General features: G+C 47.4%; 1 protein-coding gene across 9 annotated transcripts in view; it reads left to right on the top strand.

Annotated features, from left to right (window-relative positions):
* The window catches only part of LOC144169668 (calcitonin gene-related peptide type 1 receptor-like), a 527733-nt gene that overhangs the window by 435964 nt on the left and 65971 nt on the right, over positions 1-25798 (top strand). For all 9 annotated transcript variants that reach the window (XR_013322493.1, XM_077698942.1, XM_077698941.1 and 6 more), the window contains 3 exons: positions 7690-7830; positions 9181-9362; positions 10899-11107. Coding sequence is in view for 8 of the 9 variants with exons in the window: in XM_077698942.1 (XP_077555068.1) it covers positions 7711-7830; positions 9181-9362; positions 10899-11107 (511 nt within the window). In the remaining variant the exon portion in view is untranslated. The remainder of the gene's footprint in view (positions 1-7689; positions 7831-9180; positions 9363-10898; positions 11108-25798) is intronic.

Consider the following 25798-nt stretch of genomic DNA (forward strand, 5'->3'; position numbering starts at 1 on the left):
CGCCTACGTGAATCGCAGGAATTGGCGCATATCAACACGGCTGAAGCTCAAAAACGCGCAAAAGTGTACTAAGACAGATCTGCACGTGCACGAACCTTCAAGGAAGGCGACAAAGTGCTCATTCTGAAGTCGTCAAAGGCAAACAAACTGGAAGTAGCATGGGATGGGCCTGTCACGGTTAAACAAAAGCTCTCCGACACCACTTATTTGGTCACGACGCCCGGCAAACGCAACGATGTGACTCTACCACTGCAATCTTATGAAGCCGTTTATCGAACGCACGGAGACGCTGAGCATCGTCTTAAACGAACCAGAGGAGATAAGTGTTCCAGTCCCGCAAGTGCCGACCCCTTGCTCTTCCCCGTCAACTGAAGACATATTTGAGTCTGTAGCTACACAAGCTTGTTTAACAGTCGAACAAAGGAAGCAGTTGAAAATGCTTATCCAGAACTTCAGCGACTTGTTCAGTCCCCACCCCGGCAGAACAAACCTTGTCGAACACGACATTGATTTGACATCTGACCAACCCTTCCGAACCAGGATGCACAGATTTTCACCCCGTCATGAGAAGCTGTTGAACGATTGCGTTCAAAACATGTTGACACTGGGTTTGATCGTGCCAGGGGAGAGCGAATACGTGTCACCCAATGTTTATCGTAGAAAGCCCTGGTAAGGAACCACGACCCTGCATTGATTATCGAAAATTGAATGCGATTACAAAGACCAAGTTGTTTCCCATTCCTAATATCGAAGCTCTGATCGAAAAAGTTTCCGCGGCACAGTATGTTTCCACGTTGGATCTAGTCCGCGGCTTCTGGCAAGTGCCACTCACGGAAAACGCCAGCCCGCTAGCCACTTTCATGACTCCGACGGGCACATATCGCTCTCTTGTGCTGACTTTTGGTCTCAAGAACGCACCGTTCGTATTTTCAAAACTCATGAATCAGGTGCTCGCAGGCACAGTCATTCGCTGTTCCCTACCTTGATGATATCGCGGTATTCTCGAGCACTTGGCAACAGCATTTGGAACATCTACAGGAGGTTTTCCTTCGACTACGTAAAGCAGGCTTGACTCTTAAAATGACTAAATGTCGTCTTGAGAACACCCACGTCCACTACTTGGGGCATATTGTTGGCCAAGGGAAGCGACGTCCTTCCGAAGTAAAGGTTGAGGCGATCACCAGGTTTCCTTTGCCGAAAACAAAGACCGACTTGCGTTCATTTTTGGGTTTAGCTGAATACTACAGAAGCTGGGTGGCGAGTTGGGCGAGTTGCTACAAGATACTACAAGTTACTATCCCAAGATACTACAGAAGCTACATTCCAAACTTCGCAAACATTGCTAGTCCCCTCACAGACGCTCTCCGCAAGACCGAACCAACTATAGTGCGTTGGGATACGGCTCGAAAGGCAGCGTTTGCCGAGATTAAAAATATTCTTGTCAGTCAACCGGTTCTCGCGGCACCAGATTATTCACTCCCTTTCCTAGTTCAGTGTGACGCCAGTGATCGCGGGATGGGCGTCGTTCTAAGTCAAGTGAAGAAAAAAGGCGAGGAACACCCTGCTATCTACGCCAGTAGAAAGCTCACGTCTCGTGAGCAGGCATACAGCACAACGGAAAAAGAATGCGCATGCTTGGTGTGGGCCCTCGAAAAGCTGTCGTGTTATCTGAAAGGGTCTTCCTTTGTTTTCGAAACCGATCACTCCCCTTTGGTGTGGCTGAACCAAATGTCAAACAAAAATGGCCGCTTGATGAGGTGGAGCCTCGCACTCCAACAATTTGATTTCACAGTGCGGCACAAGAAAGGCAAACACCATGCAAATGCTGACTGCCTCAGCCGCACTCAACCCTGCGCCAGGTGTCTACTGCCAGCACCTTTTCGCTACATGCGCGGCATCCAAGCGGCAATCTGCGACCAAGGCCCGTTCTCATCGTCGCCTCCTCCTCGGAGCCCCAGACACTCTGCAGGCTTGTTGTTGGTGCCTGAGGACGCAAAGTGCCATCTTCGTCCAGTGTGCGGGTGCCTACCACAACGTGTCCGCGTGTGCAGCCATGCACCCCGGCGTTTTCACCCATGCCAAGCACAAGGACATGGTGAACGTTCGAAACGTGCAGTCAGCGCTGTGCTGGGATAAACTTGCCACGAATGTTGGCTACCTGTTCCTACCTTCAGTTGTTCAAGAAGCGTCATCCTCTTGAACGCCTTCCGACATGGGTAGCTTTGGCCGAGTTGTAACATTCGCTGAGCCTTCCATGCTCTTTCGTCTGGCTGTCTCATAAGCCTGCCTGCTTGCCGCGATATCGGCTCCTCTTTTTTTTTGTTTTTGCCACCCTCTGATTGGTTCGACAGCGCACAAAAAGCGCGTCGCTGAGTGAATAAATGGGATTGTCTTCCTGGCACTGCTTGCGTCGTCTGTTCATTGGCACCCGTCGGTCGTCCAGCCGCCAAATACGTAACAAGGCCTACGCAGTGCATGAACGCCCTCCGCGTCCCCGCAGACGCTCAAATACATGCGCTTTTCCCCCATATTTGGAGCTTTCCTCACTCATGCCTGTATCGTAAAAAGCGTGTTCGCACCAGGCCAAGGTCTGTTGATTCTAGCCTGTGCCCGCGGCCCGCAAGCAGTCGGTGCTTATGGCAACAGCATGCCAACGAGAACTCGCTAGCGCGCCAGTGCCAGCCTGCGCGAGTTCTGTGGACTAGTTCGTGTAGCAATGAACGTTGCGGCCCAAAAAAAAGATGAACTCAGTATAGCAAACATCGGCGAAAAACGAGAAAGTTAACTTGTAAAAAAAATAAAAGCACGTACCCGCAAAGATTCGAACTTGCGACTGGCAAAACACTTACGATGACATACCTAGCGCTCCAGACCACTAGGCCACGCGCAGGGGTTGCCCGGCGGTCGAAATATAAGGTATATAATGTATAACCAGTTTGCACTTTTATTTAGTTTTAGTATTTCAAGCAGCTTAGGTGACTATTTGTTGTATTGCGCTCGTGCAGTAAGCGTCCCCCGAGTTTCCACAATAGCTCACGTCTAGGAATTGCATTTCGTAAACGGAAAAGCGTTCGCAGATGCGTAGTCGTGCTGCTGACCGCTGTGCTTGTTCGCCCAGCGCAAAAAAAGTCCTTCCCGCACCCTAGGTGTAAGCTGTACGGTAAAAATATCAGTTGATTTTATTTCCTTAGTACCTATATTGACTTCGCTGACTCTTCTTCCCCTACAAGAGGCCTTATATTTTCCTACTGGCGTACCAGTCAGCGAAGCGTCTCATTTGCGCTTGTGCAGCGCTTGTGTGAAGCGACCTTGACTTGGAGCTAGATACAGTGTACAAACTAACGAAGTAAAAAAAGGCACATTCTTCCATTCCCAAACGTGTTGTGGCTTAGTTTCAACTGATCGAGCGAATTGCGACGACCCGTCGGCGGCCGGGGGACTAAACGTTGGGCCGACTGACTCGGTCGCGGAAGGTCGGCGAGCCGTGCAGTAGCGCAGCCAATTGCCAGCTCCTCTCCTGCTGACGTCACACGAAAACGCCACAGAAAATGGGCGAAAATGCAGAGAGGAGGACAGCATTTCGGAATTGATTTTTCTACTAAATAAATTTGCGTAAACGTGCTCAGAGTGGTCGAAACAGAGCCTAGGGACTCCGGACTGCAATTTGCGCTCGTAATCCCGCATTGTTTACAAATCACTTCAGTGTCCCTTTAAGTTGAGCTGCCATTCATTCTCTGAGAGTTCCTGCCGAATGGACTCCACCACATTCTTTTCCTTCTAATTATCTCTGTCTCATGGTTGGGATGCGGGGTCACTACTTGGACAAAGTAGATATATTCGCTTACCACTTCCACTGCCTCGCCACCTATCTCAAATCGCTGTGCTGCCCGTGATTATTGATCATTACTTTAGTTTTCTGCATATTAATTTTCAGGCACACGGTTCTTTTTGTTGGTCCAGAGCGGTAAACATGCTTTGGAATTCGTCCCCGAGTTACTTATCAAGGCGACGACATTAGCAAATTTAAGGTTCCTGAGGTATTCTCCATTAACCTATACGTTCACCTGTTCCCAATCTAATATTCTGAATACATCTTGTAAACACGCTGTGAATAACATTGGAGACATTGGGTCTCCTTATCTGACACCCTTCCGTATAGGTATTTTGCTGCTCTCCTTATGGAGGACTATGGTAGCTGTTGGCCCATTGTAGATATCCTCCAGTATTCTTACGCAATGCTCGTCTACACCCTGATTGTGGAATGCCTGCATGACTGCTGAGATTTCGACCGAGTCGAATGCTTTCTCATAATCTATGAAGGCTATATATAGGGGTTCACTATACACCGCGCATTTCTCTATCACCTGATTGATCGTGTGAATATGTTCTACTGTTGATTACGAAACCCGGCTTGTTTATTAGGTTTACTGAAATCTATGGCAGCATAAATTCTGTTAGCGATTTCCTTGATAAGTACCTCGTAGACGACTGACAGTAAGCTGACCGGCCTGTAATTTTTCAAGTCCTTCATGTCACCTTTCTTATGGATTAGGATGATGTTCGCGTTGTTTCAAGGTTCCGGTACACTCACGGTCATTCCGCATCACGCATACGGGTTTGCCAGTTTCTAGTACAATATGCCCGCCATCCTTCAAAAGGCTTGCTGTTACCTGATCCTCACCAGGTGATTTGCCCCCTTGCATTTCTTTTAGAGCCTTCTTTATTTCTGTCGTTACTGTTTGGATGGCTACCTCCTCTGAACTACTTCCTCGTTCGGTATTATCCTGGATGTTGCGGCTACAGTATACGGATCTAATTGAGCAATGGTTTATTGAGACATCACTTCGATTGAAATACTGCGCCCAATGGGGCTTGACAACCGCCGCGAGCGCTTGAACGAAGCCCTTAACTAAGAGGACTTTCGGCATGTCAGGGAAACTAAGCTGGAGAGAGAGAGAGAGAGAGAGAGAGAGAGAAGAGAGAGAGAGAGAGAGAGAGAGAGAGAGAGAGAGAGAGAGAGAGAGAGAGAGAGAGAGAGAGAGAGAGAGAGAGAGAGAGAGAGAGAGAGAGAGAGAGAGGAGAGATCTTTATTGGAGGCAAGGAGGGCGTAGGAACCACCTCAGCTTGACAGCCATGCTCAATTTCCACTTCAATTCGACCGTTCGGTGGAAGCGATAGAAATTTCGAGACTAAGCAATGAAACTCGTGTGATGGAGATTTTTAAATGTCTGAAATATCTCAGCATGTCGCTCCTCGAGAGTGAATTCACGGGATGTGCTGGGACACTAAAAGTCTGCGTGTGCTCATGTACACGTCGGCGTAGTGAAGTATAGTTTCAATGGGGATAGCAGTCACTGGCATGGTGACGCGCACACCTGCGCTGTAAATCGGGAGCTAATAGCAATGCGGAATTGCGAACAAGGAAGACAGAGGCACACCTTGTTGTCACACATCTGTCATTCTTAGCATCCGTTATCTAACGTGCTTCTCAGAAGCACCACGAGTTCTATTGTGACCTCTTGTAACCCCGCCAGTGGTTGGTGGTGTCACCGAAGAACAAATTACCAGACGTTACCACATCGCATATTCTCAAAAGTTATTTGCTCTTGCTGAGAAAAAGATTTAAGCCCCCTAATTTTGTTTCCACTTTTCTTGATTGATTGATTGATTGTAGGGTTTAACGCGCCGAGGGAACGTAGGCGATGAGGCGCGCCGTAGTGGAGGGCTCCTGACTAATTTTGACCACCTGGGGATCTTTAACGTGCGCCGAAATGTCGTACACACGGGTATTTTTGCTTTTCACCTCCATCAGAAAAGCGGCCACCGCGGCCGGGAATCAAATCCGCGACCTCGTGCTCAGCAGCGCAACGCCTTAGCCACTGAGCCACCGCGGCGGGTTTCTACTTTTCTTGCACGACGGTCATCTTATGCCAAAGAACAAACTTAATAACGCGCGTTAAAAGCCATGAGCGCTACCTGTGGCGGCACCGCTAACAGCTATCTAGCGGTACGTTATAAGATGCCTATTTCCCGTTTCCACTGCCACGGTTTTCCAATCTGACGGCTCTGATTTACTGTTCGCATGAGATGGAAATTAATTTTTCGCAAGGGCGGTCATTGTGCAAATGTGCAATCATCTCTTATCTCCCATGAGATTGCAAGTTTTGAGAACCGCGGCCTACAGCTGTGGCACTCTCCTGTGGGTTGGTGTGTGCGTGTGCGTGTGCGTGTGCGTGTGTCCATCGAAATTATTAGGTCAGAAATGCGATTCCCACCTTGCCGCGTATGCCCGTTCGGCCACTGTGTAAATGCGAACTCCAGGCGCAGGAGCAAGAATGGGAGATGAAGGGAGGGAAGGCGCTGTAGCAGGGGGCTCATCTGGACCGGCGCGACTGCTTATACTCTTTGAGAGTTCTCGTTCCCCCCCCCCCACCCCCCCCCTCCTGTGCTTGGCCGGCTGTCCCTCTTCGGCGACATGTCGCAGCGCGACGCATGCCTGGGACCAGAAACTAGGGCTTAATTAAACCTGAATGGGAAACTTTCCAGGAACGACTTGGTACGCATAAACAGGTACCCCTTCGAAATAGGGGTATTTGACAGAAGTAATATCGCTTGTCTACTGGTTTGTTTTTCACAGGGAGGGATCAGAAAAGTTCATCAAACAAGAACTTCATTTTGTTTACTGAACTTGGCTGTAATCAAGCCAAGATTTAAGACGGTAAAGGAACCTGGAATGTATAGAAAGATGTATTTATTTTCAAGCAGATGAAATCATGTTTGCGGTGGTTGTCACTGGCCCGTATACTGTAAATATTTGCTTTTAAGTAAATTATGGTAGGAATACCACCTTTTCACGCTTTCGTGAGCAGTTTGGTTCAATGTGCCATGAAGCTTATTGTAGTGCTCCGTCGTTCAATGCGCCATGAAGCTTGTTGTAGTGCTCCGTTAATCTAATGTAGCGTATACCTTTGAAACGACACAACCTGAAACACACGTAAGAATCACTCTTTCGAATACTCAACCGTTGGCGATAGATCACCGGTGACAGTGGGTGCGCGACAGCCTGGCATCTTGCTTCACGTGAGAGTGTAGATTACAGCTATGCGAGCACAATACGACAGAAGTTAGTGTTATTTGTGATATATCAATGTTTGCTTTGGGCTCACTTCAAGCTGTTCAATATTGATGAAAGAGTAAACGCAGTGTCAGGGGAACAGACCCAAGCTATAGAAGTTTTCCTGTTTGATAAATTACGAATGTATAATTGTTCTCAACCTGAACGTTACCAAAATCGTAAATGCTAAGATTAGTACGTAAAGCGAATTTAAATCATTTACAGTACTAAAAGTTGGTCTACTTTTTCTTTATTAACGGCCTCGTGCACAGAGACTTTTCCCGTAGAGGTCGGCTATTTTTAAAAAGCAGTTTGCATGCGTCCTTCAACTAGACTTTTCTGCAAACATGGGAACAATTATTTGGTAAAAGAATGTACCCATGACCAAAATTTAGAATTAGAGGCTCCCTGAGGACAAAAACAAAATCAAGACAAGTCGACAAACCTTCAAATGTAAGCTTATTAGGGAAAGCGAAGAACTCCGAACCGATTCGGAACAATGAACACCCCATAATACACATATCTGTTAGGAGAAAGATGTGCACCGAGATGTCCATGCGCTGCCTTGTTTGCAGGTCCGCTGGACGCGAAGTTGAATGTCTGTGAAGAAAACAAAGAAAACAGAAACATCTGCACGACGAGCTGTCATCTGTTCATCCTCAAGCGGTTACAGCATGCCACTAAGCCATAGTCGCATTTACTTCATCGTTTCTTTGGTAAGTTCTTTTGACGCTTCAGTTATCACGCTTGTGCAAGCTCCGATTTGAGCTTTGCGCGTCCAACAACACCTGGACTATGAATTGTGCCATAACACACGGGGCCGCAGGCGGATGTACAGGGGTCGTCAAAAGCAATCGGAACACAATCTCGTAGATTTGGAGGAATTTCTTATTCTAGAAACTGGCATTCGTTGCATTTAAAACGAGTGGGGATGTTCAAAAATTCTCGTTCCAATAACTTATGACGCTACCTGTACTTGTATACTCTCCGACAACAGAGGAGGAACGCATGGGCGCTGTCAGTAAGCGTCGACTGTCATACACAGTGACGACGCCAATACGGATGAACCCACCTGATAGCACGAGTGGTACGTGCTTTAATTACCGGCACTCCAGAATTGCGGCAGGCCGGCTAGCGGAAACGCTGTTAAATTGTCACGCTAGGGCTGGCATGCGTGTGCCAGCAATACTCAAATCCGCCCCTTCCCCACTCCCACATCTGGTACACTCGGTCATCTGTCTGTAATGAAGCAAATTTCCTGAATTACTTGCCAAAGAAAATGCGCGATAGGGTCACACTTTTTCAGCTAATCCTGTATTTTTCGTACGCGTCATGTCACCCGCTGAAAATCTTCGGCAGCTTTTTCTCATCCGCCGTCCCCCCCCCCCCCCCCCCCCTTCTCCACGAAAAAAAAAAACGCTATTTGGAATTAAAGGAAGTAAACAGCACTGAGAAACCACGGTCATGGCCGTAAAATTAAGGTACGACTATACCACAAACATGTCTACCAGTGAGCCGATATATCACCTAATTGGCTGCTAATCTGTGCTTCACTGTAAAGTGAAGCAACGGGAGTAGTTATTTGACATAGTCTTCAGCATGCCAGATACCTGTTAAACTTTCTTCTCTCGCCATCTGCACTAGTAGTGAGATAATCACACCAAATAAATATTTGTTATCACTTCCGAATAATTTCAGGCAGGTATAAGTTGCCTCAAGCAGACTGCGATATCAAAGTAATCCGGCTAACTGTTAGAGTTGGCGGCAGAAACGCGCATTTGCGTATCGGCGGCTTTCAATTGCTTGTTAACTATAAGTACAAAGCCGCAACTTGATATGAGTTATGTAATCTGAGGTGTCAATTAAAAAGAAACTGGCGCCATTTTTCCAATCCAATACCTGCTAATCATGACGACTACACTCGCGCAATGACTGGGATAATACTTTGCTGCACTCGGGGTTTCTCCTGCTTGAAGGGCATAGGCTTACATTCGATATAATGGTATTCCGATGTTTCACATTCGATATAGGGGTAAAACGCTGGTGGTGTTCCTCCACGTTTCCAGCTTGTGGCCGGTGGAACGTGCGAGACAATGGCGTCAAGAAGCAACTTGTACGAGAAGGCTCCCGGCACGTGTCGCATGGAGAGCCAGTGGTACCTGGCGCCGCCGCTGTTCAACCTGCTCACCTGCGCCCGCTGCTACAAGTACATGGCGAGCTTGACCTTCAAGAACGGCTCCAGGCTCGCGTATGAATAACTTTTTTATTAGTTAGCCTTACAAAGTGCGGCTCCAGTGAGTATTTGCCGGACAGAACGTGACATACTGAAAAATGGCGACGCGTTATAGCATCGAAGTGCTCATCTACGCTTTACCAGCACCTAAATGCCAATTCTCGTACTGCCGTCACTTCCTGCTTCCGTTAAGATTTACAAAAAAAAAAGACAAGAAGACGGGTCGCTTGAAGATGACATCCCGTGTCTTCTCATGGCCATAAAAAAACAGCGATACTTCAATATTGCTGCGAACCATGCATTGGGATCGTATACTTATGTGTTTTGCTTTTACCGCCCGGCCACGCCGGGCTGTGTTATCTGTGTGCCAAGCACAGGGCGTGCTTTATTCTTTCTTTTTCGTGCCGCACACTCTGTCTTAGTTGATAGGCAGAGCGCCTTGCCCCGACGTCACTAGACTAGAATAATCTTCATTGACCTCCAGTGTTCTCGATGTAATTCAACGTTTCCAGAAACAACCACCCCGAAAGATACATACTCCCCGGGCAGCCACCGCGTTATTCGATGCGGCGATACTCGCCTGCGCAAGTGGCTTTGTTGACTGCTGCTTCGCCGCCTGTGTATTCTTTGAGTTGTCAGGGGAGCACAAGTTCACTAACCAACTTGCTTTTCCTTCAAGGCATCTGTGTCGTCTTTGGATATGTGACAATATCAAAGCGACAAAGAATTGTTTTATGATTGATATGGGTACAACAACATGATGCGCGAACGGTAATTGTAAGTGCGTAAAGCTCGACGGAGATCAATCACTCGGTGCTGTGTACCGCTCCACTCACGCATCCGCAATAGTATCGCGCAAAAAGTCATGTTTACTAACATAGCAGCGATCCCTTTTCGTGCTTAGAAGTGAGAATTGCTGTCTTTTGAAGCTGGTAAATAAGATTTCATTTTGATCCCTGGCAATATAGCTTTACTTTTAGCGATTGTTTTTTTTAACCGGTGTACCTACTTATTGAATCAATGCCTCTCCCACTCACGTACAGCCGTGACTTTTAATTTGCTGTAACGTTGGCTTTTTTTCGCAAAGCTTTACAGTGCGCGATGACATCTTTGAATCTTTTTTATTGTGGGGGTTTAATTAACGCGCCAAAGCCACACCTGGGCTATCAGGCGCGCCGCAGTGGAGGGCTCCGGATCAATTTTGATTATTTGGTAAATCTTTAACGTGCACCGAAATCTCGACATACGGGCGTTTTCGCTTTTCGCGTCCATCTGAAAAGCTGCCACCGCGGCCGGGATTGAATCCATGTCCCTGGGCTCGGCAACACAAAGCCTTAGTCAGAGCGCCACCACGTCGGGTAGCTTTGAATCTGACAACGTAGTAATATCCCGGCTGATACAGTCCCTTGATAGCACCATCTTTAGGTTGCATGCGTTCTTTGTTACCTACACCGAAACGTTGAATTAACATAATTAAGCTACCGAATGCGGAAAAGGCCGCGCAGACAACCGCTTTCGAGCTGGCGTTTCCATCGGGATGCTCACTCGCAGGTACTGTCGCGGTGGCAAGCTGTGCCGCAACGGCTGCGGCAGCGGGGGCGAGTGCTTCCTGCCGTACGGCAACGAGAGCGACACCGAGATCCTCGAGACCTTCACGAAGAGGCTCTTCGCCGACCGCTGGCAGAAGTGCTGCCGAGCGGCCCGCGAATGCTGCCAAGAGATGCTGGAGGACGACAAGGCGGATCCACCGGAAGTAAAAGGTGCGGAGTTGAATGCAGTGCCGTTTAATCAGACCCACTTTAAAGGGGCCGTGAACACAGAACACAAGTTTGGTCCATTGAAAAAGCTGCGTTGTCCCGATAACAATGATACCAGTTGCATCGCAACCTTAAAACGACAAATGCTGACATTAAGAAAAACAGATGAGGCAGTGTCGACTCCCTAGTCAATGAGGTTCTTCGTTTGCAGTCGCGGACTCATCGCGGAAAGTCCGCGAGTAGTCCGAAGATTCCCCACGCCGTAGGGATCTATGGGAGAAACGAATATCTGACTGCTTCTCGGAGAGTCCGCGGTGAGTCCAAGAGCGTAAATGGAACTGCCCAACTTTCTGGCGATATCTATATGACGTCACAGAATACTGGCGGCCGTCGACATAAGCCACCGCCAAGAAATATGACTGAGTAGAGTATAGTGTGGCGTCTAGTTCCAATCGATCGGATCGCTTGAATGGTAACGTTCAGTTAAAGCACTGACAACTTTGTTTTAGTTCCGGCCCGTACTACGTCACGCCTGCCATATTACGTCTCTGTATCACGAAATTTGAACGTTTTTTTTTTTAATATTGCTTGCGTTTATTGGTGAAAAAACGTGCTCAGTTGCTGGAGTGCAGCCCAGTGAGCTACCAAAGGCTAGTTCTTTCAAATCATACAAAGTCGTATTTTGTATTCATTGTCCCTTTAACCGTCACGAAGAGTTTGTACACCTGTTAATCAGACGCGTCTTTCCCTAATGTGATATTTAGCTCATGCGAATACATGCCTCATTTGGCACCAGGAAAGCCTTCCTCCTCGTCATCAGTTTACTTAACGACGAACCTCTCGCTTGCACCATCAACGCTTTCAAAACATTTGCGAAGGATTCATATTACAGACCCCTCAACCAAGAATGTTATGTAGTTTCCTTGCGACATTAACTGGAATTGCAATCGCATTCACACTTAATGTCGCGGGGAAGCTTCGGATTTCCGAAGTGTAGCCACATTTTTAAAGCAAAGATTAGCGGTTTTCTTTTTTTGCATTCTCCACCATGCTTTATATATTTTAATGCTGACGATATCTGCATATGGTGCTATGGTCGTAACAAGCGGATGTTGCGGGCAAGGCTAGAGACGTCCATTAATTCATCAGGTTATTACAGGTCATCCCATTATTCCTTGAACACGATCATGTCATCCGAAAATCTCAAGTAGCTCTAAATTCTCCTTTCACTCGTATTCCCGGCCTTCACAATCATGGTTGTCAAACACCTCCTTTCTCAAACAGCCATAAATAATTTCAGCGAGTCGGTGTCCCCTTCCTGGACGTCCTTCCTAATGGGGAACTCATCACGCTTCTTGAAGCGTTTTTATCTCCGTACATTTGTTATGTATGTCCTCCAGTAGCCCTATGTATGCCTCCTCTACTCGCTTTTCTCTCAATACCTTTATCACTGCAGTGGTGTCTAGTGAATAAAACACTTCTTCGTAATCTATACACGCTATTTAAAGGGGGTTTTTAAACTCCACGGATAACACCATGGCATGAATGTGGTGCATTGTCCAGTGAACTTCCCTAACTAGAGGCTGTTCCCTACCTTGTTTGATATGTAACGGTTTTCTTATGCTGTAAACGACTACCGAAGAAAGCAATTTGTGTGCCACGGAAAGTAGGGTGAGGGGTCCGTTATTTTAGAGCGCAGCTCTTAGAAACAATTTCCACTTAATATTTTTTTGTCCAGATATGATCCAAATAGTAGTCTATGCTTTTTAAATCACCATGACGAAGTCCTAAGCGTCGTAAACACTGAGCCCACTAGGCACCGTCGTTAAAGTAGCTCTGAGCAGACGACGTTTGCACCTGGCGGAGAGTCGCCGAAACAAGTTCCGAGCGGCCCGTGACGGTGAAGAGGAACCTGTCCCGTGGAACTCGCGCTTCTCCGGCGGTTTTCACGGCGCTCTGCCTCGTGCAGGGATGCGTTCTCCGGGCGTTTCTCTCCTACACCGCCGCGCAGCACCGCCGTCGGCCTGACATGTCTAATACTAACTGCATAATTAGCAATATCTGCTATTTCTTCAATGCAATAAAATAGATTATAAGCCTACGAGGTGTACACGCGCTTGCGATGGTTCCAGAGCTAGCAAAACTTTTTTATACTCGAAAATAATATATTTACTCCGAAAATAGTGCGAAACGCGCACTTGCCTGTACATTTATCATTCCTATCGCATCTGTCACAGGGAAAAAGTACCTTTTATAAATTCTGGACCATTTGCGCTTCCACGTCCAATATTTGCCGTACCTGGGCCGCTCAACGCCACCTCCACATACCCCATAGACCCCTACAAAAGTTTGACGACCTAACTAGAGTTCTACGCACGGGAATAAATATTTGTGCGACTTTTGCCTCAGTCGCGAAGTTAAACAATATCAGCATTGCTTGTGGGAACAAATACATCCGCACAAAGATAGGCCGAAAGGGCGAAAAGTAACAAAACTGCTGCTCTCCTTAACGATAAGCTTCGTTTTTCCAAAAATCTCTAAATAAAGTACAGTCAAGCCCGGTTATATCGAACTCGCAAAAAAACGCCCGCGAGTTCGATATATGGCATAATTCGATATATGCATTCTGAAGAATTGAACAGCATAAAAGCACCTACCCTTTATGAAAGCACTTTATTAATAAAACAAACTCACTTCCGCACGAAGTAGTCCTGAATTTTCTTCTGTTTAGGGAGCTTCGCTGCCAGCGAAAGCACGCACATTTCTACATTGTCCAAGGAGTCGGAGCAACTGAGCCCGCAACCTTCCACGTTCGCGCAGAAACGACGAACTAGCGCGAGCGCATCAATAGCTTCTGAGGCTGTGGGAAAAGGCTCTTCGTCGTTTTCCTCGTAGCCGCTTGAATTCGGTGCACCATCTGAAACGTAATCTTCGTTTTCGAGCTCACCCGTGGTCGCGACACCGTCATCCACGCTTACGAACTCGTCGGCCGTTGATCCATCAACGGCGTCCGGAAACTCCGAGAGCTCTGTAAACACTTCCACAACTAAGAGCGAGGTGAAGGAGCTCCACAGGAACCGCAGGGCTAAACCACTTTTCGAGGGTGTGCGGCGGATTTCTCCTCTGCCGCGAGGGAAAGCCAACTTGGGGGTTGTAGGTGAAACCTCTGAGGAGAAAAGCGTCATTGGAGGGCCATTCTACTTGGCAGGAAGCAGCTGAAGTCCCTTCATTACAAAAGATGCACTGCAGGTGGTTAAGCGAGGTGGTCAAGGGGGCACTTTTGCGCCGCTGGCGTTCGATATATCGGTAGTTGCTGCTATTTCTGTTCGATATAAGCGTAATTTTTGCTATACATTCTCATAGAATACATTCTGTGCGCAGAAATAGTTCGATATAGAGGATAGTTCGATGTAAACGGGTTCGATATAGTCGGGTTTGACTGTATTTACTTTTGTAGAGTTAGATGTAGTTTGCGTCCAAGTAAAATTTTATCAACTACATGCATGCATCTGGTGAAAGTAGGTATCAGCGGTAGATAGGTAACCTTTTTCGTGTTTTTGTGCATCATCCTCCTTTGGAAGCTGCCATACGGTTTCAGGTCAATTTTACAATTTGATCCTCGATGTTCAGCGAGGTGACGAATACTGGGCAGATATTCAAAAGGTTGCTTACACGTAATGACGCAGTAAAAATAGTTTGTCATTGACCTCCGCCCGTGCGGGGTTTGTTTCCTTCAAAACGAGCGATATGACAGCTGAGGTGCCGGCCTACCAAAGCTGCTTTTCGATATCGTACGAGCGGCAAAAAGCAAAAATGCCCGTGTGTAAGAGATTTCGGCGCACATTAAAGATCTCCAGGCGGTCAAAATTAATCCCGAGCCCTCCACTGCGGCGCGGCTCATCGCCTGCGTTGCGTCGGCGCGCTTGAGCCCACAACCAATCAAATCAATCGATATCGTACGAGCAAGTTGCTTTGTAAATCTGGACACGCTTTTTTTTACTCGCAATGCCAAGGACTGCTACTCCGTCAGTTATTGTGATGCAAAAATAACTTTCGGACGGTCTACTTCATCTCGGTTGATAGCAATGCGGTGTCGTAATGGACTTTTTCGAAGTTCTTTATCTGCGCATGCGCCTGGAGGTGCTGCCATTACTCTTGGGGGCTCGGTATCATCTGAGTCGCCGTTGATGAGTTCCGCGGTCGGCACGCAGGGCCAACTCCAGACAGATTGGGGCTGATATTCTGTGGTTACTGCAAAATTGCCAAATCATCAGACGGCCTATCACAGGCGTTGGGAAAAGAGTAAAAATTCCGCAACAGTGCACACAAACAGCGAACTTTGTGAAAGAGCGAAAAGCGCAGAGCGATTAGCATGCCAACAGAGCCTCACAGGCTATCGCCATGGGCGTGCCGCCTTATTAGCCTCAAGTACGGCGGCACCAGAAGCAACCGTGGTTGAAAGATTGATTGATTGATTGATTGATTGATTGATTGATTGATTGATTGATTGATTGATTGATTGATTGATTGATTGATTGATTGATTGATTGATTGATTGATTGATTGATTGATTGATTGATTGATTGATTGATTGATTGATTGATTGATTGATTGATTGATTGATTGATTGATTGATTGATTGATTGATTGATTGATTGATTGATTGATTGATTGATTGATTGATTGATTGATTGATTGATTGATTGATTGATTGATTGATTGATTGATTGATTGATTGATTGATTGATTGATTGATTGATTGATTGATTGATTGATTGATTGATTGATTGATTGATTGATTGATTGATTGATTGATTGATTGATTGATTGATTGATTGATTGATTGATTGATTGATTGATTGATTGATTGATTGATTGATTGATTGATTGATTGATTGATTGATTGATTGATTGATTGATTGATTGATTGATTGATTGATTGATTGATTGATTGATTGATTGATTGATTGATTGATTGATTGATTGATTGATTGATTGATTGATTGATTGATTGATTGATTGATTGATTGATTGATTGATTGATTGATTGATTGATTGATTGATTGATTGATTGATTGATTGATTGATTGATTGATTGATTGATTGATTGATTGATTGATTGATTGATTGATTGATTGATTGATTGATTGATTGATTGATTGATTGATTGATTGATTGATTGATTGATTGATTGATTGATTGATTGATTGATTGATTGATTGATTGATTGATTGATTGATTGATTGATTGATTGATTGATTGATTGATTGATTGATTGATTGATTGATTGATTGATTGATTGATTGATTGATTGATTGATTGATTGATTGATTGATTGATTGATTGATTGATTGATTGATTGATTGATTGATTGATTGATTGATTGATTGATTGTAGGGTTTAACGCGCCGACGCAACGCAGGCGATAAGGCGCGCCGTAGTGGAGGGCTCCGGATTAATTTCGACCACCTGGGGATCTTTAACGTGCACCGAAATCTCGTGCACGCGGGCGCTTTTGCTTTTCGCCTCCATCAGAAAAGCGACCGCCGCGGTCGGGAATCGAACCCGCGACCTCGATCGTGCTCAGCAGCGCAACGCCTTAGCCACTGAGCCACCGCGGCGGTTCGTGGTTGAAAGATCCCCCAGTTGTGCTTCTCTTAATCGCTGCTACTAGCGAAATTCTTGACGTGGAAAAGGTCAATTGCGCCAAACTCCATTAGCCCGGGAAAATATTAGTGGAAGTTGTTTAGTGAAAATAACGATGCAGAACGCCATGCTACCACAGGCATTTGGAGGCTGCTGTCAGTTGCCGACGGTACTGGCGCACCGCCTTCCGTTCCATCACCCTACGTCACGTTCGGCAAGCGGCAATGGCCACCTTTTTTTTTTTTTTTTTTTTTTCGATTTCGGTTCTGAGAACGCCAATATTCACGAGCCGTTTGCGTCGCCCGTGTTATTTGTTTGAAACGCAGTATTGTAACTTTTCGCACTCTTTTAATTTTAACATTATTTTTATGGTGTCGAAAATTTCAGTGGAGTTGGCCTTTAAGCCCCGCTCATGTAGTTTCGCTGTGTCCCTCACTGTCGGCCTCGTTGTAATCGAGACGCCAAGACGGGCACAGAATGTACAGCGGGCAGCTCAGCAGGGGAGGAGAGCTTTGGGAAGTGCGAGGAGGAAGGCGGCATGCCGAGAGGGCCGCGGGCGAAATGCTTCGCAGTGGCGACCCGCTACAAGGCAACGCCAGAGTAGCGCGCTCCGTCGTGCGTTCGACAATGACGCGATCACTTCTGAGAAGAAGGAAGTACTTAATCTGCCGCTGCATCTAAGCGAAGTGTCCAAGCTAGAGTTCCTGTATATGCGCTACGCGATATACAGGAAATCTAGTCCGAGCGGAGGCTCAGCGCCGCCGTCGGGAGAATCGAAAGGTTCGCGCCGCCCAAGCAGCAGCTATGGCGCCATACCCGAGAATACTCTTCTGTTTGCGCTGCGCTCAAATTTCTCATTAGAGGGCACCGTATTAGCCCGTCTTTTTTTCAGCTCTTTGGCATCACCCCTCGGGTAAATTAGAATTATGTAGGTATTTTTACAGGCAGGCAGTACCTTTGATGTCCGTAGGTATTCTGAGAATTATTTTTTGACGACATCCCTCGCATTTCATTAGAATGTACGCGGTTATTCTGTCGTCTCTTGGGCTTTCCTTTTTTTATAATTTTGAACGTTCTTTCAACTTCGTCGTTAGGTGCTGCAAGAACCTCGTCGTTAGATACTGAACTTCGCGTATGAAGCCAGCTCGTTCAGTACATAACGTTGCCGGAGTAAAAATCTGCATGGAACCTTCCTGCTACATTACCTCATCCTTGTTCGTTATGTTACCAATTTTGTCTCAGTGTATACATTCCATCTCCGCCAATGGCAGACTTCTTCGTTGTGCATGAGCTCCCACCTCTGTTAATGGTTTTTTTAAGCGAAGCTCTCTGTGCCTCTCGAATGGCGACCGTGCCGTCACAAAAATGCGCGGAAAAAAGCCAACTTTACACAATGGGTTTGTTTCACAAAACGATGATGATGACAAGCGAGGTACATCAAGCGCCACAATAAAAAATGCTTCCCGTGTTCTGGATCGAACCTGGATCCTTCGTGTTATGAAGCCGATGTCTATTTGATTGCGCCTTTCCGACACGGTCGAAGCAGTTTGGATTTAAATCGAAGCTTTCTTGGTATCACTGATGGCGACCGTCCCGTCACCGAAGCTCCGTAAACCCCTTCAACCGCAAAGGCAGCCAACGAATCCCTCACGGAAAAGGTGAGCGTTTCAACCATCGTTGTCGTCAAACGAAGGTGCGCTAGTTTTTAACAGCACAGCTGTTTAATCTTTTAGTTCCGCCGTCCAGCGTCACCAGAAAAAAATTCAAAAATACCGAGTGCACCTTAGCGTGCTTCTCGTGAGCAGCGCCCGGCTTCGGCCAGCTCGGCCTTCGAGAACACTGTGCCCACGTTCGTGGCGGGATCTCTCAGATGCTGTTCTCGCCAGTTCCCGAGCGTCTGCGCCTGAAGTGGGGAGGGAGCACGGACGCCGAGTTCGCGAAGCCGGTTGCCACGGGTTCTTGTTCGGTCCTCTTTGGGAGAGATGTGAAAGCCTGATGACAAAACGATCCTGGCCTTCCAGCCATGGAGAATTGTCAGCGACAAGTTGGTAAATCTATGAGGTGCAACAGCCGGGTCTCCGGGGAAGGGAGAGGAGCCGGCAGCGCTGCTGTTTCTCCCGCCTTGCACCGCTAGTGCAAGCTGTGCCAATTTTTTTTAAATACTTGCTTTATAGGCACGAATTTCACTGCTTTCATTTCTGTATATTCTGACAATTTTGCCAATTTGATTTTCTTCTCCAGCCTTTACACTTCCATTTTTAAATGCGGAGCATTTCTTAGGCTCGCCTGGTCCTCCGTCGTTGATGGCGGCGCCGTCCACACGCTCACTGCGCATGCGCAACTCTCCTCCTTACACCCACAGCTCCGCGTAACTACACTATAAAAAAAAAGAAATAGTTAGCGGCGCCCGGTTTCGATTCCACGACTCTCTGGCCGCAACGGGAGGTACGCGGTGCTCTTCCCACTACGCTACAAATCCGGGACAGGAGCAAGTGCTACGAATGCGCCTTATGTCCTTGACTCATTCAAACTACGTCAACAAGCTACTGATACAACGAAGGCAACCGAAGCTGAACGTCAACGGAAACGACCAACTGAAACTTTAGAGGGGGATGCTGAATTTCCCGTGGGAAAGCTGTGGCGGGAAGCGCCACGCGCCTTGCAGCTCAACCAGCCCCGTCCGCAGCGCCTCTGATGCTGATTGTGGCAGGATGCCCCTAGAGATTGGCCAACCAAAGAATCTATCATGAGATAGGTTCGCGTTCAACCACCGTCGTCATCTTCCCGTAGGGGAACCGCCGAAGAAGAAGAACGAGAAGACAAAGCTGCGAAGAGGAGGGCGTGTACATTGCTCTCAGCCGGTGCACCAATGTCAACAACCTTTACCTCACCAAAGCTGACGGAGACTACGGATTCTACCACAGAGACAACATCGACAAGAACATGATGGACGAGTTTCGGCGCCTCGAGAGCCACCGCCTCTCACCGTAACACAACAGCACTTGCGTGCCTTTGTCACCGGTGTGGACCCGGACGCGGAATTCCCTCTGGCGCTAGTAAAAACCAGATCACTCAACATAACGGCAACACAATGGAACCACACGGAACCGCCACGATGCTTCGCATCCTCATCAGGGTTCCCCACGGGAAGATGGTGTAATTTTTTTCTGAGTTCCTCACTAAGTTTCTTCGCTTTGTGAGATATTTAGCACTTAGCAATTTTCTTATCAACCGTTGTTCCCAACCCCTGTACACTGTTTGTTGCTAATTGCAAGTTTCGGTTTCGTTGGGTTTAACGACGTATACCCGGAGTAAATTTCATCAGGTAATGGGTTTGTGCAAGTATGCACCCGTGGTTCCCTAATAACTTCAGATGAATCCTTGAGGATGAGAATTTGAGTCGACCGAAAGTCGTCGTAGTCATATATATCCGAAAAAAGTTGAGGGCGGACAGAATAGCGTGGAGTTCGGCTTCAAGGGTGGTAAAATGGTTCTTTTGTAGAGTATGGAAGCCAGATAGGCATGGAAGTTCTGGGAACATCCAGGCAAGCCCAGCAGTTGTGGTAGTTGGGCTTGCGTCGGTGTCCAGGAAGTTTCAGTCAGATTCAGGCAGATATGTCCAGGCAGATTACGACGACCTTCTGCCGACTCACATTCGCATCCTGGGTTCGTGGAGCATACTTCCACGAACCCATTAACTCATGAAATTCTTTCCATCATCAAAGTATTTAAACGGAACGGAACTCATGTTTGTCTTGACTGGGTTTCGGGTCATGGGAACCCTTCTTCACGAAATTCCGCAGCCCACGCAACCTCGCAGGGGAGTACCAGATTATCACCATCGCTGACTTGTGTGGTTGAGACATCTTGCATGATTTCATGACCCCCAGCGGTGCAACTGATGCGACACAGTAAACAAACGATAGCTGAAGTCAGTTACCCCCCAATGGACACCTCGCGGCCCTACCTCCATCTCTTCCAACCGGTAATATATCCCTCAATAAACTATTCGCCGACGCAGCCCACACACCAGGAACATTACGAAAATAGTGTACACCCCATTCCCCCCCCCCTTTGTTGCCTCTATTGTAATACCTGTACACATCGAAATTTTACCGCACCCCCTATGGAAACCATGGCCACATAGACCCTCCCAACTGGACCCAGATACACTTTAAGCGGCCTAGCACGGGTACTGTGAATTCTGGATCTGTTTCTTTTGCTACGTCCTAACGACGAAACCACCAGTGAAACGTGACAAATTTCCGTTGCCCGTGGAGAACCCTTGCGGTAACAGCTTATATGGTTTTGTCTGTAGTAATCCCCACCTCCCCTCAAAATCACCCATTCCCCCTAATTAGGTCACGGTTACTACTTTTTAGATGCGACGCTGAGAGCATCTCTTGTCGGCGGCCCTGTCCTTCCTGCGTGCGTCCGTCCTTGTCGTCGGCGTCATCGTCCGCACTCTCCTCCGCTCACCCCCTCTCTTCTCTGATAGCGAACACTCTCTCGCGAGGGGCATTGGATTGGCTTGGCTTGGATTGGATTGGATTGGATTGGATTAAAGTGGAATGTGTTGGATTGTGTTGCGTCATAGCCACGGCAGACGCACTGGCGCCGGCGCGTGCCCAGGTGAGAGCGAACACTCTCTCTCAACATCTGCGGGTGTGCGGCCCAGCGCGCTCTCACTCCGCCGGTGGGCGGCGCTGCGCGCGGTGCTGCGCATGTGCAGTACTTTCTCTCTCCGCGGTCTCCTCTCCTTCGGGCACGCTGCGCATATAACCGGTGTGCCGCTCTCCGGCGGCCTTTCGGTCGACGGTTGCTCTCCGCTTGCTCTCCGCTTGCGCTTGAACCCCCCTCAGCGTCGCATCACACCAGGGTTAACGCGAGGGGAGGTGGGCGTAATTTTTTTCATATTAAAAGTGCTACTACCACTACCAGTAATATTTTTAAATTTGTTTCGTGCTTTCTCGACTTAAGACTAGCCCGATTCTGCTTCTCATCACCCTGTGCTCACTGCTCTTCACCCTGATTATCACCTCAACATCCTGGACAACATTCTAAAACCATTGATTGATTGATTGATTGATTGATTGATTGATTGATTGATTGATTGATTGATTGATTGGGATGTTTAACGCGCCGAAGACAATGCCCGAAATGACACTTGAAAGGAAGCCTGAAATAGTACTTGCAAAGAAGTCGATTTAATTTTTAATATCACCGTTCAAGCTTTTCTCTGCTCATTCCCCGTTTATTCGTTTGGAGAATAATGCATTCATTATTCTCGAGTGATTTCTTTCGGCAAAGCCAGCAAGTACATGACTTCGAAAAACTCAGTCGTAGGGTTAAAGACTGCTAACAGGCAGGTAGAAGGTGCCCCCTTTTTAGCATAGGCAATTAAGAGGTGAATGAAAATAACTATATTGGACAAGTTTTCAGTGCTAATCCAGACAAGGAGGAGGAAATCAGACGTGTAACTACTATTGGCCGGAAAGCATTCAGCAAGCGCAGCTAAATCATGAAAACCGGGCAACCCCTTTCATTAAAATAAAGGCGTACAATCATGCCGTACTACCTGGGGATAAATTACAGCAATTGTAGGGCACAACAAACTTCGGGACGGACTAAAAAGGTCGGGAAAAGACTTAGGTCGGCCCAACCGGAAAAGGAAGGAATATGAGCAGTAACATTTCTGGGTAGGAAACGAGCGTCCTGGATCGTAGAGCAAACGCGGGGCGAGGGAATCCTAGCTCAAACTAAGAGAAAGTGCCGGAGTAAGACTGGACATGTAATGCCGACATCTCATAAGGGGTGGACAACCACGGAGGCAGAGTGGCTGCCGAGAGACAGCGCTAGTGGTACGAAAATGCAGATAACTCGAAGCTGGGATGAAATACAGAAATGTTTTTGCAAGGAGTGAACTCGGACAGCGTAGGACAGGAGCAGTCGGAAGTTTATGTCCTGCAGAGGACATAAATATATGACGGGCCATCAGAGCGGGAAACTATGCGGAGTGAGTTGTACTTAGCCATATAGGGGTGCATTTTACTAGCGAAAAATAGACACAAACGAAGAAGTACACAGGACATTCGCTAGACTACAACTGAAATTTTACTTAGCGTCCGAGAAACAAAGAAAGATAACATATCACCACGACCTACCCCTACGACTCATGCGGGATTCCCTTTGGAGTTGGTGGCTTCGGTCGCAGAAAGCCTCATCAAAGAGGTTAAAGCCGGTAAGGACTCTTTAAGGGAAGAAGACGCCAACCGGGAGAGGTTGCGACGCGTGGCCGTGCCATACGTACATCAGCTCACGCACCGCCTCAAAAAAGTGGGAAAAAAATGCGGCGTGGAAGTACTGGCCACCGCGCCTGGCAAGCTGATGAGGATGTGCCCCGCCGTAAACGAGAATCCACGCCAAGCTTGCACCAAAAAAAAACATGGCACCAGTTTTGTCACATGCAAAGAAGGTGTCATCTACCGCATTCCGCTGTCCTGTGGCAAATGCTACGTGGGGCAGACGGGGCGGTGTTTAAACGACAGGCTGAGAGAGCACCGTGCAGCAGTTTCGTCGGGATGCCATCTGGCCGATCATTGCAGGCGGTGCCCTGGTTGTACGCCAGCGTTCGATAAAACACGTGTGTTAGGATCTGGACGTGACCAAACTGGTCGCGAGATTAACGAGGCATTTCATATCTACAGGGAAGGAGTTAATTGTGTGAGCACCCCTTCAATCACTCTTACAGATAAGGAGATAGGCTACCTACGAGGGCGCATGTGTGACACATAGGCTGGCGTGTGTGGGGATGTGTAGGGGTAGGTCGTGGTGATATGTTATCTTTCTTTGTTTCTCGGACGCTAAGTAAAATTTCAGTTGTAGTCTAGCGAGTGTCCTGTGTACTTCTTCGTCCGTGTCTATTTTTCACTAGTAAAATGCAGTCATATAACCAACTAGCCCAACTTTATGCCTTAACTGAGACATATAGGGGTGTTCTTTGATACGAAGTTCGGGAGGAGAAAGGGGACGAGGATGGCAGCGCTATGCACGGATAGTACGGCCCTGTTACGAAAGTCTCAGTTGCTATGATCATCCACTTCATTAAAGCACCCGAGGGCCAACTTCTCTATTTTTTTTTCTTTCCATGAGGTAGCTGTCGTAGTCTCCCCACCCGGCGATCACCGCCCCATCAACACGTTGTATTGCAATAACCATGCCTTGGGCATGGTTTTTGCATTGTTTTTGCGCATTCCTTGCGTATAATAACTCCGGTTTAGGGCTTGCATCTATCTTTAAGGTGGTAGTTTCTTTCTTTATTCAACTTTCCTCAACTTTTTTAAAATCTTAAATGCTTTCAGAACGCAGTCACCCAACACACCCAATATTTACATTAGGGGGTCGCAAAGTACCTCAGCCAAAAATTACTGCTCTGTGCGCATCAGATAACTTGGAAACTCGCTTAAAAGATTTTTCTCTCTTTCCCGGTCTTGAAGTTCTTCGACGGCCCGAATTACGTCACTGAGGCCATGTAGCGGCTGTTGGCTGGTTTTCCTTCAATTGCAGCAGTGAACGCTTTTCGATAGCAATTTCAAAAATAGAGCCACAAAAACAAAGCAGAAACCGAAGGCGTATCTGGTTATTCGAGCAAATCAAGCAGTGCCGCTCCATGCTGGCAATAACTGTAGCTTTCGCAGTGCTTCCAGACGCGAAAGAAATAGTGAAAGCGTTTATCGAAAGCGTTGCAGGGTGCCTTTCATAGCTTTCGCACGCATACTGCGGAGCCGAACTTTTCTGTCAGCTTAGACGAACCACCCTCTTAGCGCTTGCTGCGAGGAAACCGCGATGTACAGCAAACGTACCCTCCTGGAGCACTGCCTGCAAAAAGTACGCTGTATTCACATGCACCGGTTTGTAAGCAGACCGCCAGGGTACAACACGGCTGCTTGTAAGCTTTTGAATCGAACAGCCCGAACCTTTATGAATCGGGGAGGCCGAACAAGATCCACGGATACCATCGCTGCTTCTGAAACGCGTTCATCTTACCACGAATAACTCCCACCGCACCAACTCTGATTTCGATGTACCAGGCCTTGGGACTGTCACTGAAAAACCAGGGTGCTTTTTTTTAGACTGCGGAGTTTGCAACTTCGCGCCGCTTTGCATCCTTAGTGCTTTTGCGCAAGTACTACGCCTGCGGCACATGCACAGCACTCTTACTCTTTGTTTCCACTTCCTTCAACTCATTGACTAAGTTTCTTGCCCTGCAACGGCGAGGAGCAGCTACGTCAAAAATCCAAAGTTATCAGCTTTGGCCAGTCAACAGCGTGATTATCATATGCATAAGAGTGCTGGAGCGGCCATAACTGGCCCATTTGCATACATATGGAGTTTTGCTTCCGTTAAAACTATTGGCGACACATTGGTGCGTGTTTTCAGAAGCGTTCCTTCGTCTAGCGAGGCAAATTCCCTTATTTCCATTGCTGAAGACTGAGTACTCCAGCCAAGCATATTTGTCCAGCTCCTACGCACCGCTGATTCCTGTGAGCCTTCCGCGGCCTGGACCTATTTATGAGTGTGTGCCCGACCGTGACGCATGCATGCCGAAAGCATGCGATTGGCAAAATTGGAGCTACTATGTATACCGTATGCTGCGTGAAGGAGAATAACACGAAACACATGCTTAAACCTCATTCCTTCGCTTCTTGCTGTGAGGGTGCGCGGGAGCAATTTGCTGGCGAACCAGTCCAATGTGTGCGGAATAGATAGAACCTGAGAAAAAGAAACAAATTCTAACGAAACCTATGCACGTGCCAAACGCAATCTGTATTAACTATGTTTTGCCCGCAAGGAGAGATTTATCAGAGAATTGATAACCAAACACATCATGGTGACCACTTTTCCGACCACGCAACCCCCCCGTCGCTAGAGCACCCTTGGCAGTCTGCCACCTACGCCTCATTGTCGGCATCATAACTCCCAACGCCACTGTCAGTGCTTCTTTAACGCCGTACCAGTGAAATGCACGTCGCGTTGTGTCCACTTTCA

Source organism: Haemaphysalis longicornis, unplaced genomic scaffold (genome assembly GCF_048455015.1).
Source record: "Haemaphysalis longicornis isolate Haplotype H1 unplaced genomic scaffold, Haemaphysalis longicornis Haplotype H1 scaffold_2, whole genome shotgun sequence".
NCBI lineage: Eukaryota > Metazoa > Arthropoda > Arachnida > Ixodida > Ixodidae > Haemaphysalis > Haemaphysalis longicornis.